Source organism: Typopeltis vanoorti, chromosome 9 (genome assembly GCF_054136105.1).
Source record: "Typopeltis vanoorti isolate ZY-2024b chromosome 9, IOZ_Tvanoo_1.0, whole genome shotgun sequence".
NCBI lineage: Eukaryota > Metazoa > Arthropoda > Arachnida > Uropygi > Thelyphonidae > Typopeltis > Typopeltis vanoorti.
The window spans coordinates 113,724,248-113,738,497 of record NC_143557.1 but is presented as its reverse complement, the minus strand read 5'-3'; the positions used below and the strand labels follow the sequence as shown (position 1 = coordinate 113,738,497).

Sequence of the window (14,250 nt, the reverse complement as noted above, 5' to 3'; positions counted from 1 at the left end):
AAGCATACCATTAATGATTTTCTCTTTCTCTCTCCATCTCAGCTCATCATTGTTATACCTAGGCAATACACTGACACTCTTTCCCATTATACTGTTATCTTTCACTCTCTCCTCAGTAACCTCCTGATATCTGCCCTTACATAGTCCTCAAGGATTTCATCAAAAAATCACAAATGATATGCGTTCTGAGATATCAGAAAAGTGAATACATGCCATGAATGGCAGAAGCATATTAAAAATGAAGGTATTAGGAAGGAACTTGGCATTGTTAGCATTCACGATGCGTTAGCAGAGCTAATCTAAAGTGGTAAGATCACTTAAACAGAATGGGAAAAGAAAGACTAGCAAAATAGATGTTTGAGGTGAATATGAGTGGAAAAAGACACAAAAGAAAGCCCAGATCTATGTAGATTGATGCAGTTAGAGGTGCCTTAGAAGACCAAAATATAAGCTCTGACAACATTGGTGTCCTGACAGATTGTTCTGTCTGCTGACTAATTTGGAGGAAAATTGTCAACAGGAAGTTAGTAATAATGTAATCTTTTCATGTAGTACATCATTGTATCCTGTACACCCATGTTGATGACACAGTCGTTGATGTTTCCATGATAGTTTTCCTGATTGTCTGTTAACTATCACTGCACATTTTATATATTGAAAATTTTTCTGTTCATTTACATATTTGTAAATATTGTAAAACTTGTACTCTCATCATTTTGCTCCAGCACAGGTTAAACAAATATGATGAGAGAGGGTTGAATATATGACAAATATTCTGCATCTACTTTTTTTACTTTCATGTTTCATTTCTATATGCTTCTACTGCAAAATACTTCAAAAGTCTGGCATACTTTGTTATCAGAAAACCTCAAATTGCGCACTAAAAAGTACAGCACAGTCTGGTTTATTTAACCGACACTTATTCTTGTACTGATGGATTTAATCAGACTAATACAGAATAAGAGAAACTTTAATACCTAACTTTCTTTTCTAGAGATGCAATTTCATCACCTTCTTCTAAATCATCATCATCAATATCTAGTCTTTGACGTCCTCTTGAGGTAATTTTTTCTATATGGAGTGGACGGGAAACATCATCTTTCCTAGCTTTCTGAAGCATGTGCAAACCCTACAAAATGGAGGATTTTTAGCATCAGTTTAATATCATATAGTTTTATAATGGTTTAAATATGCTACTGAAATTATACCTAACTGAATGCTTTCACAAACTGTAGTTTTCAGCAACAGAATTTTGTAGGAAAGTTTATTTTACTAAAGAAGAAAAAAACACTATATATTACATAGGATATTAACTGGAATGAAAACCCAGACTATAACTCCAGAACAGATTCATATATCACTTAAGACCAGGGAAGGTGGAATGCATGGAGGATTATCTTTTTCAATTTTTAAAATAACCTTCTTGTACTGTTTAATTTTTCTTTCTTTCTTTTACCTTATTAGAGGTTTCTCAAAATCAACCTTCCTATAAAAATTACCAATTATTTATAATAAACAAGTAAAGCTAAATTCTTTGATGCAGTTAAATTCATTATCGCAAATATTGTTTTTCTTTCTAGTATCTACTCGTATATTTATTCATCAAAAAAAAAAGTCTTCCCATGAGTCAATTAATATTCATTCATTACATTCACTTATCATAGTCTCAGAAATAAGAAACAAATGTAATGCAAAAACAAATATTTAATTAATACAAGAATATATAGTATATTTCTTTACATCAAATTTAACTAAAAGAAATTATACGAGATATACTTTCTTATTCATCTCATTTCTCATGGCATCCATAGCGCAATTGGATGAACAATGGTACATTGCACCCTTCGATTGGAAAAGACCCAAGTTCGATTCCCATCGTGACGGGAAGAATCTTTATATGGAATTTTTCAATTGAAGGTGAGCTGATCTCATACAGAGGTAGCAGGGTTTTTCATCCCGCATACAGACAAATCAGCCTTTAGGATACACACAATTTACAGACAAAAAATACTAGTGGTGGTGGTGAGCAGTAGATTGCATTGGTGTAGATGATGGAGACTGAGAGTTGTAGAGTAGGTGCCCTCCCTTGTTGGGTCTTTAGACTCCTTGGAGGTGTCATGAAATAATAATAAAAAAAAATTCTCACACATTTTTAAAATTTTTTTTTATTCTGGAAAAGTAAGTTTAAAGTCTGACAAAAAAAAAAATCCTTTGATTAATTCTTTACACCAGGTTTACAAATTCTGTTTTCCACTACATTCACATCTTTCTCTAAAAGAAATCTCTTTCTGTTAAACTGAAGGGAAAAATACAAACTTGACCTTCCTCAGCAGGAAGGTCAAGTAAGTATATAAGTTTATAGTATATAAGTTTATAGTATACTTATAGTATATTTAATATATATAATATATTATATATATTTAATATATATAGATATAAGTATAAACTTAATATATTTAATAGATATAAGTATAAATAAGTATATTTATACTTATACTATAAGTATAAATATACTTATTTATACTTATAGTATATTATAGTATATGAGGTATTTTTATACAAAAATACCTTATATACCGATTTTACTGGTAAACAAAATTCCATTCAAAATACTTGTAATTAACAAAATTGTTGTATTTTATAATATGGAAATAAAATGTTGTGAATTACGAAGTAATATAACCGCCCAAAGTTTTTGTAAAAGAACAAAGAAGGTCAAAGTTGAATTAATTTGTGTCTAAAGAAACTTCTTAGACAAAGATTTTCCAGACTGATTATCGTATTAACATATGACCTAGGGCAACTGCAATCACAAAGGTCAACTATGCAAGGGTGTTTCCCGCCTTAATGCAATGACCGAAAAAGGTGGCGGGTGCAGAACCACGTAATACCCAAGGGATGAATACATAGCAGAAGAACCCCTAGGTCAAGGGAGCCAGATATAAGGGGGTTGCTACAGCAAGCCGGGGGAGGGGGGCTCGAGTTGTTCTTTGGTCAGTGAGAAGTTATGAGGTCATGCAGAGTTCCGATGAGTTACGAGATCCAGAAGGCGACGTGGTCAGTGAGGGTCAAGCAGTTACCGGGATACAAATGTACGTTACGGCGGCGAAGTTTTGCTAATCATCGTGAAAGATGATAAGCAATCGCCAATGGGACCTGCATTCCAGCCATTAGATGCCAGAAGTGCAAAACAACTAATTTAAGTTGTTCCTAGAAAAAAGTAGATACCAGAGTTCAATGCCGCCAAGTTCCTGATGCTTGCAAATAGTAAGAGGAGATCTCAAAAATCCCAGAGAAGGTACCCGTCCTCATTGCTTAAAGTCAGAAGGTAATAGAAGGAAGTGATTCCAAGGATCAATCAGAGAGGACCTGACAACTGTTTTAAAGTAAGATCTTTCTATTATTTTAGCCATAGACAGAATTTTGACAGTGGCTTGTAGTAAGTTTGTTTGTTAAGATACTTGTTAAATTATATGCGAGAGAAAACTTAGCTAAATATTAAGGTGAAATATCACGTGTTTAATATTATTGCTATTAGCTATGCCTGAGTTTGTTCAAGTGAGATTGCTCTACATGTGATAAGGTGTTAACAAAGGAAATATTATAGACACGTAGTCTTACAAGAATTGTCTTCATAAGAGTAGTAAATGTAATTTGTATTGAGAATTGTCATTGAAGCATAGAACCTGATTTACTTGAATCTTTAGTTTTAACCTTTTGTACATTTCCTTGATAATGAATAAATTGTTTTCTTGTTTAAATAATTTGCCTGATTCCTATTACCAACTGCACTGCTCATAAAATTCGAATCTGTGCGTCCTAAAGTTGAATTTGCCACGACTCTAGACTATATAAGTTTTACGTTGCTAGATTTGGTCATAAGTGAGAGAGGAAAGTTCCATGATTAACTGAGTGTTTTTCTTCGGAGGGATATCCATCTTCTATCCACGAATTTCGGTGGCGCAGCAAGAAATCAAATAAATTTTCTGAAATTCAAATTAGAAAAGCACCAGTTGTTCAGACAAAGAGATTGGCTCCAGCCAGAGGCATTTTCTTTGTTTTGAAGTTTTTGCACACAAGAACAATAATATCTGCAGCTTTGAGACAAGTGAAAAAGTTGAGTGAGAGGATTGTGAGCTAAGAGATTAAATCAAGCAATGGATTATATACTCGGAATACGACTGTTAAGAAAAAGCTAAAGAGTATAAGTTAAAGTTAAGAATAAGTTTTGAATGGTATAATATTGTAGTTTTTACAAAGGCGCAGCAAACAAAGATTTAATAAGAAATTAAATAAAAGAAACAGAATTTTACATTAATGTGTCCACTCTTCAGTCAAAAGGGCTGCGGATTCGAATCCTGCCATGGGCATGGATATTTGTGATTGTCTGTGGAAATACTAGCAGTGGTGTAGTTGTGGTTAGCTGTAGGTGGATTGAGTGGTGGAGACAGAGAGTCGTAGAGTAGGTGCCCTCCCTTGATGAGTCTTTGGACTCCCTGAAGGTGTCACGTAATAATAATAATAATATCTCAGTATGGACAGAAACAGCAGTCTAGTTACTAAAGCTACTGAGGAGAGGCTTTCTTTAAGATCCTATGCTGGCTGAAAGACTGTTTTCCATTTATTAACTTTCTACTATTCACTTAAAAAAAATCATATTCTATTCAAATATCACTCTTTTCACACAGATATTGATATGAGTTATACTGCTTCTTGGAAGCCGATGCTTTTGCACATTTCTTTCAAACTTTACGTTAAGCTTAATGGGATTCAGCTTGTGATTAGGACAAACAAGTAAAATAAACTCTGAGGTAAGAAAATAATTTTGCTACATAGTTTTTAACATAAAAGAATGAAACATTTCTTGAATTTGAAGACTGTAACACTGTGCATTTGGGCTTTCTGTTCCCATTATAAAACACTTCTAAACTCTAATCTTTGATAACATGAAGTAACAAAAGTCGTTCCAATAACAATAAATTACAACTTAAAAATCTTTTTATAAGATAAAAATGCCATACATTACTTTAAAACAAGACAAAGGCAAGTGAATTTTTTTATTTATTAGGAGAAAATAAAATTCATAAGAGTAATCTCTAAAATCTCATTTTCCAAACTGATCTAATTTCATTTTTTTAAAGTTAATTACAGAAACAAAATATGTGATGTATCTGAATGATAATCGGATTAATACCTATAATGGGATATGTGCATCTGACATTATAAAGTAACTTTACAGCTTACACATGAGGCAAAAAATTATACAGAATTCTATTTAAAAACTCCGATATATTTCATCCAACATACATGTAAAATTTCGATGTTGCTAAAATAAATTATCTAAAACATCGACTTTTTACAGTAGGAATTCACCTGAATTTTCTTGTACAAATGTATATTTTAGTTCTCTATGTAAAGCCATCTGTATAAAGAGCAAAATAAGCCCAAAGGGAATTAACTCGCTCATTGTTTAAGAAAGGATATAGAAGTATTGAAACCAAGAGCATTGCCCAAAATTCGGCATGTCTTTTAAAGATTGATTGTTACAAGACCTGTCACAGGTGACCTTCAAGGTCAATATTGAAAGGGCATGGTGCGAATCAAAAAGAAAGACCTGTAGACAAGATTAAGGCAGTAAAGGGAGAAGTAAGATTGTCGGCGAATTTTTGAGAAACATTATACAGGTTCTCCAAACCACTAGCAAGACTCGCATGGGGATGCTAGGGGTCCCAAAAACTTAATCAAAGGTGCAGGGACGCTGGTGTATAAAAGGGTTGGTTTGGAGATGTGAAGGGCTTCCTTTTCTTCATCCTGAGTGAACCATCCACGAGAGATCGAGGATCCGAGAGGTGTAAGTTCTGGAGGGGAGGGACTCATCCACCGATGTCGTTCCAGTCACAGCCGAAGATATCTGGAGGCGATAGTTAAGGAGAACTCTTGCGATAAAGGTCCTGTAGTCGAATAAGTGCGACCAGGACTATGTAGAAATCCTTCGCCACGCAGTTCAAGATGCCGGTACGCCTACCCTATATCCCGCATGCTGCTACGACTATTCATTGGTGCCCTGATGTCGCTTCGAGGAGAATTACAAAACACGGAACGGAGGAGAGAAACCCTACTCAAGAGCCGGAATAAGAAACCAGAAGGACGGAAGACATGCAAGATAGGCAGAGACCCATGTGAGTCTACATTCATTTATTGTTTGTGAATTAAGAAAGAATTCCCCATCGAACTGCTAAATTGTCTAGTTTAAGGAGATAGTATTTAGAATGTTAATATTTCTCGTAAATGTGTATAATTGCAAATGAGTGAAGCATGAGCGCAGTTAATTTCCATTGGAGAAAATGTTGAGCTGTTGAAATTTCTTTAATGAATTATAGGTGTACTTACGATTGAATTACACGTGCAAGATAGAAAGAGACCCATGTGAGTCTACATGTTCATTTACTGTTTATGAACTAAGAAAGAATTCCCTATCACACTGTTAAATTGTCTAGTTTAAAGAGATAGTATTTAGAGTAAATGTGGGTAATTGCTAATGAATGAAGGCCTGAGCGCAGTTAATTTCCCTGGAAAAAAATATTGAGCTGTTGAAATTTCTTTAATGAATTATAGGTGTACTTACGATTGAATTACACATGCAAGATAGGAAGAGACCCATGTGAGTCTACATATTCATTTATTGTTTGTGAATTAAGAAAGAATTCTCTATCGCACTGTTAAATTGTTCAGTTTAAGGGGAGAGTATTTAGATTGTTAATATTTCTCGTAAGCGTGTGTAATCGCAAATGAGTGAAGCATGAGTGCAGTTAATTTCCCTGGGAGAAAATATTGAGCTATTGAAATTTCTTTGATTGATTATATGTGTACTTATGATTGAATCTTATGATAGAGTATGTTCTTGATATCATACCATTGGAATGTTTGAGACTCAATGAGGTGGATTGTATAAATATATTTGCCTAGATTGTGATTAAGTATTTGAAGGGAATGAGGTTCTGAGAGATATAATTGTATACACGTATGTCGTATTTTGATAGATACTAAATTAGGAATGTTAAGCGCAACTAACGATTTCCTGTTAGAGGTATAACTTGCTGATATTTGTAATATAGAGTATGCTTGTTGAAGGTCTAACTAAGTAAGTGTGAGAAATTGGATTGTGATTAAGTGTTTGAAAGGAGTGAGTAGCCATAGTATTCAACACAAAATACGAGGCTAATCTTCTTGAATGGCAGTCAGTCTCAAGTAGAGTAATGTGGGCAAATATGAGAATGGGGAACTGGACAATGAGACTTATTTGTGCCTATGGTCCCACAGAAGGTTCTACTAAGGTAGAAGTGGAGGAATTTTTTGAGGCTTTAGAAAAAGCAACTGACACAATGAAAAAGGAAAAGTTGGTCCTTGTTGGGGATCTAAATAGTAGAGTAGGAAATGATTGTGAGACATACAAAAATATTTTGGGAAAATTTGGAGAAAAGAGCAAAGCTAATAATAATGGCAAATATCTGTTGGATTTCTGCTCAGGACATGGACTGGTTATTACTAACACCATGTTCCAACATAAAAATGTGCACAAATTCACATGGAGAGAAGAGGCTAGGAATAAGAAAAGTCTCATTGACTATGTTATTGTTGATAGTGATGTTTTCTCCCTGGTGCAGGACACCAGAGTGTACAGAGGATTTGAAATTGGAAGTGATCACTATTTAGTCTTGAGCAGAATAAAATTGAATTTCATATTGAAAAGAATAACTTGTACGAAAGTTTTAAAGCGAATAAAAGTTGAGCAGCTCTCAGATGTGAACTGTAGACTAAAATACAGAAATATTATTGAAAAGAAAATGAAAGAGTTTGAGAACAGGAATCAAACCTTGGAGATTCAGTGGCAAACTCTGAAGGAAACATTGATTGATTCTGCCAGAGAGGCATGTGGTGAAGTTGTGTGCAAGGATAAAAAAATCAGAACTCCCTGGTGGACACAGGAAGTTAAAGAGGCAGTGAAGGAAAAGAAGAAAGCATATCAAAAGTTCCTGGCAAATAAGTCAGCTTTTACTATTACAGAATACAGAGACAAATGTAAGAAAGCTAAACAGTGTGTAAAACTAGCTAAACAAAAGTCATGGGAGGACTTTGGCAAGAATATAGAAAATAAATATCAAGAAGGTGGCAAAATATTCTGGAGGTTGTTGAAGAAGCTTAGGAATGGAGGAAAGAGTGCTGTAAAAGGAATTAGAGATGATAAAGGTGAAATGAAAACAGGAGAAAAAGATATCCTTGAAGTATGGAGTAATTACTTTGAAAAACTGCTAAATGAAACAAGCAGTGATGACAGCACAGTGATAAAAAACACTGACCAGGCATGCAGTCAGGAATACATATCCATACTTGAAGTAGAAAAAGCCATCAAAGGCTTGAAATGTGGAAAGGCAGCAGGAGTAGATGATATTCGACCAGAAATGCTGAAGTATGGTGGTATAAGAGTCTTACAGTGGCTGCACTGCATAGTTCAGAAAGCCTGGACAGAGGGACGAATTCCCGATGATTGGAGTAGAGCTCTCATAGTACCCATATATAAAAAGGGAAATAAAACTGAATGTGAGAATTACAGAGGTATTTCCCTACTGAGTGTTCCTGGCAAGATCTATGCAAGTATACTTGAGAAACGGTTGAGAAGAATTGTGGAAGAAAAGCTTGGTGAAGAACAAGCTGGATTCAGGCCAAATAGAGGCTGTCAGGATCAGATCTTCACTTTACGACAAATAGTCGAGAAAGCATGGGAATATAACAAAGATCTGTATTTAAGTTTTGTCGATTTGGAAAAGGCATATGACAAGGTGCCAAGAGAGAAGCTATTCAATACGCTGCAGTTATATGGTGTCAATGGGGCATTATATCAAGCAATACTTAGTCTTTATTTGAGTTGTGAGTCAGCAGTTAGAATTGAAGGAAGTACAGGAAGATGGTTTAATGTTAAATCTGGTGTGAGACAAGGATGTACATTATCCCCTCTGTTATTCATTATCTATATGGATCACATTATGAAGGAATGTGGTATTAAACCTGATTTCAAAATTGGAGATGTTAATGTCAGCTCTTTGCTTTATGCGGATGATGTTATACTTCTAAATAAATCCGCTACAAGTCTGCAAGATTCTCTGACTAAATTGAATAGCTGTTGTAATAGATATGGTATGAAGGTCAGCAATAAAAAGACAAAGACAATGAAAATAGGCAGAATCATTGAAAATGTCAACTGTGTTGTGAATGGAGAACCTGTGGAACAAGTAAAACATTTCAGCTACTTAGGCACAATTTTTGCTGAAGATGGTAAACTAAATATAGAAATAGACAACAGAATCAGCAAAGCTGGTATGGTGGGAAGTCAATTGAATAAATTCATATGGAATAAGAAAGAAATTAGTCGGAACACTAAATTAGCTGTATACAAGACTGTGTTCAAACCAATTTTAACTTATGGATCTGAGAGCTGGGTCAGAAGTAAAACACTTGACCAAAGACTAGAGACCGCAGATATGAGAGTCCTGAGAAAGATTAGAGGCGTGAACAGATGGCATCAATGGCAATATCACATTAAAAATGAGGATATTAGGAAAGAACTTGACATTGTCAGCATCCAGGAATGCGTTAGCAGAGCTAATCTCAGATGGTATGGTCACTTAAATAGAATGGGAGAGGAAAGATTAGCAAAACAAGTGTTCTCTGCCAGGTTGGCAGGAAAACGACCCAGAGGAAGACCAAGATATAGATGGATTGATACGGTACAAAGTGCCTTAGACGATAGAAATATAAGATCTGATAATGTTGGAGTCTTGACAAGTAACAGACTGATTTGGAGGAAAATTGTAGATAGGAAGTTAGTAATGATGTAATTTTTCATGTAGTACTGTCATATCCTGTACACCCCTTGAGGGTACATGGCAGGAATTTGATGATGATGATGATGATGAAGGAGTGAGATTCTGAGAGATATATTTGTAAACATGTATATTGTATTTTGATTGATGCTAAATTAGGAATGTCAAGCGCAACTAACGATTTCATGTTATAGGCATAACTTGCTGATATTTGTAATATAAAGTATGCTTGTTGAAGGGCTAACTAAGTAAGCGTGAGAGAATTCAATAGAAACCAAGTTGAGTGATTGAGAAAGACTAAGAATTACCTTTCATAAATGAATCTTGTGATTTCATGTGATATGTATAATTATTTGATCAGAAATTAAACTTGTTGTTATTGTTGATAAAAAAAGTTGTTCGATTCAATCTTTTTGCAATGCACTGATTCAAAAATAAACTCTGACCTGATAGCGGAACCCCAATGATTAGTAGTGATTTATGAGTAAATGTAGCCATGACTGCAAACCTTGGCTAAAATAGGATATAAGTGATTAATTCATCTACTAGGGTATAAAATCTTTCTTTTGCCTATAGGGGAATTTCAGAGGCACAGTCTTCAAAATAAATATCTGGAGATCCCAGGCAAGAAAAATTATACTTAAGGTAGAACAATAAAGAAGGGAAATAATAGAAAGTGAATAATAATAAGCATATATGATAAGAAATAAAGATATATATATATATATATATATATATATATATATAATAAAATGATATAAAGAAACATATAAGCAGAGATAAGAAGATAAGATATAAGAATATACATAACACAGACCTCCACAGTATTACACATGGACTTTGTGAGGGAAACAGACCTTTAACTATATTCAAAAGATGAATCACAATAATAAGTCATAATTCTTGTATATACAGGTAACCCTCATATAACGCGGTACTTATACAATGTGGTTTCGATATAAGACGGTCTACAAACTGTAGTAACCCTTTATCTTTTCATATATTTTTAAACGCGCGACTTAAAAATCAAATTTTATCTTCGTTAAATTTGCATCTGCCCATATCGCGCATGTAGTTATAAGTAGCAAATTTATATTAGGGGAAATATAAATTCGCTACTTATAAATTTAGCACGCATATACGTCAATTGTTTACCACATAAAGTTTATTATTGAAACTGTCTTCATTTTCTGCCAGGAAAGCACATTAAAAATCACAAGTGTGTGTTAATCTCAAGCTGAGCACTTTATTTTTTGGTGAGTTACAATATGTAATGCTTTTTTATGTAAACATTTTATTTTTATAGTAATGGCCACTTAGAGCGTTTGCGATACACGCGTTTGTTAATAGGGATAAACCCACCCACTGTAAACTGCCAAGGTAACAATTGAACAAGACTGAAGATACATTCAGTTTCAATCAGCACATCAGATGCAACCTTGCGAACTTCTTCATAAGTGCTCCAATCTCTTCAATAGTGAATTAATTGATGGGGAAATAGATTTAAATGAGGAAGAACTGGTACAATTAATAGATGACATCGAACCAAATGGCGGGGAAAGTTCTGCTGAAGATTCCGATTGTGATGAATCTGTTAAATTCAGTTTAAAGAAATTAGCAGAAGGAATGGACTTGGCAAGAAAGTTATTTTATGGGTAAGTAATGATCCCTCATTGGAGCGATCCGAAGTATGCAATGAGAATTATACAAATGATGTCCAAGAGATATCAAGTGATGATGACGTCCAGTCACTTGTAAATAAAGAACATCTATGAAATGTTAGTTTTGAAGACAATGACAACGATTAAAATATATACTTTATTTTATTTTGCCTAAAACATTTATGCATTATGTGCAATGAAGTTTATATACAATCAGTGGCATTGCTAGAGCTTTTGGCGCCCGGGCGGTCCGTGCGTTTGCCGCCTTCCTCAATACAAACCAAAAATACTATAAAAAGCCAAAACGACGTATAGGGTAAGGTTCAAAGTGCCGCCCTGTGCGGTCCGCTCCCCCTTAGCTATGCCACTGCATACAATTTATAATTTTTTATAATTTTATACTATGTATTTGTTTCACAGTTTATATGTATTCTTAACTTACATGAATTATTATCTGAATTAAATAAAAATATTTTTTTTTTGTTGGATATGTCATTGTTGTTTATATAATTTAAAAAAAAACGATTTCAGAACCTAACCCTACTTTTTCTATGTGATATGAGTCTCACGTAATGCGATTTATATAACACGGCATTTTTGTGGAACCTAACATTCACATTATATGAGGGTTACCTGTATTAGCTTGTGTCTCAGTTGCCGCTGAAGTACATTATATTACGCTATTAGAATTCAAAAATAAAAAGTTGAGTAGTTATATATAAAAAAAAAAAAAAAAAAAAAAAAAGATTATTAAAAATATATATTAAAAAAAATAAACTGCCATTTTATAGAGTTTCACATGTTTCCAGGAAAAGACAATTGAATTTGAAATCACTGGAATGAAGAAGTTTAGTCTGGTTCCAAAGAACTCTGTGCCTGGTCTCTTCAAATTCAATGGTCTCTTCCTAGAACAACCATGTGAAACTCTATGAAATTATCTGAACCTGAACTGATCAGACTACATGTGCCAATATCCAAGTTTTGGTAATCACTATTAACTGTTCATAACTTTTCCTTGAATCTATGCAACTTTTTAAAATTGTTCCTTTGAACTCTAATAGTGTAATTACTGTACTTCAGCAGCAAATGAGACATGAGCTCATATATGCATGAATTATAAGTCATTATTGTGATTCATCTTTTGAATGTAGTTAACAGTCTGTCTCCCTGAAGAAGTCCACGTAATGTTGGATGCAATATATTGGAGCTTTTAAATAAAATTCCACAGAATTTTTTGTGTAAGCTGTAAAGTTACTTTATGATAATCAGATTCTTCACAGTATAGTACATTTAATACACAGATGGGCTAAGAGTTGGATAATCTAACAACCCTGCTATAGAGAATAAACACTTTTTTTTTTTAATGTCATTTCAGGCTTCCAATAAGTAAGATAAGACTTTTGATGAACTTTTCTTATATGTGTATCTTTAAAATAGTGTTTCATCCTCATTTCCGATATATGTAAGGAACTTTGTCTTGAAATTTGCATTATATGTGCAAGACTTAAAAGTAAGGAAAATTTTCTCTCTTGAAACTTCTATCTCCAACTGAAATTATGTTTCAAATTATGATAGGTTATTTTAACTACTAATCTTGTACTAGTAATTAAAATCATCTACTATCCAAAATTTATCTAGAAGCCAAAATATGTGCCAAATTCTGTAATTGCATTTCATCACAGTGTGTTTGAGGCCAAAAAATTTGCACCAAAAATTGCAATGGAGAAAAAATTATTTTACACTTTTGTGTTTATTTCTAACAGTTTCCTCTTTCTTTTCATCATTTATAAGAATAAAACAAAATTCTTTAGGATAATTATACTGAACCATAAGTGTACACTATGCAGAATTAGTGTTGAGTTCTCTGTGTACTACACAGCTGCTGGTAGACTGTAGCTACAGCTGGAATAACTGACTTCATTAAATGCACAATGAGAGGCAGCATGGTATAACATAAACTTTACAGGGTGGAAGTAATATTGTGTATAGGAATCACAATGTTGCATGCAAGCAATACATTCTACTAATTTTACAGGCTCTTGATATATAGTAGTCAATATTGCCTGCACACATTATTACACCATGCTGCCTCTCAGTGTGCATCTCAATGAAGTCAGTTATTCTACCTTAAGTCTACAAGATCTTTAGCACACAGACCGTGCATAATCAACTTTGATTATGCATGGTCTGTCAATATGTTTCTTTCTTTCTCACTTGCACTTTTCTGGTAGTTTACAACAATATATTAGGAATGTAAGCCTCTTCAAAAATCAGTCCCAAGAATTTTATATCACTTCCACCCATAAAAGGATGCTGACCTTTAGTACACTCAGGTCTCTTTTTATGCGGTTTTGAAGTTATGCAGTGCATAACTTCAAAACTTATGTACCATTGTACATAATGAACAGTGTGTTGCAACACATTCTGGCATAAAGTGAGTAATGCATAAGCAGTGAGTGTCTGTGAAGTTTAATTTTAAATGCGAGTAAGTGTTTGTCTTTTCATTATTGTATGTCTAAATTTTGCTAATTTTTATTTTAAAGATTTAATTTGACCCAACTGAGAAAAAAAAAAGCACCAAAGAAAAGCAATTTCTTTGGAAATGAAAATTGCAATTCTAGATCGCTTAGCAAAAAGAGAGGGATCTACAGCGATTGGCAAATCTTTTTAATTTAGGCGAATCTACTATAAGAGCAATTAAAAAGAATGAA

General features: G+C 33.8%; 1 protein-coding gene across 3 annotated transcripts in view; it reads right to left on the bottom strand.

The window, feature by feature from the left end:
* Window positions 1-14,250, bottom strand: part of LOC150103434 (lon protease homolog 2, peroxisomal-like) — a 641,828-nt gene that overhangs the window by 466,802 nt on the left and 160,776 nt on the right. For all 3 annotated transcript variants that reach the window (XM_090397545.1, XM_090397547.1, XM_090397544.1), the window contains exon 6: window positions 978-1,129. In XM_090397545.1, the coding sequence (XP_090253671.1) occupies window positions 978-1,129 (152 nt within the window). The remainder of the gene's footprint in view (window positions 1-977; window positions 1,130-14,250) is intronic.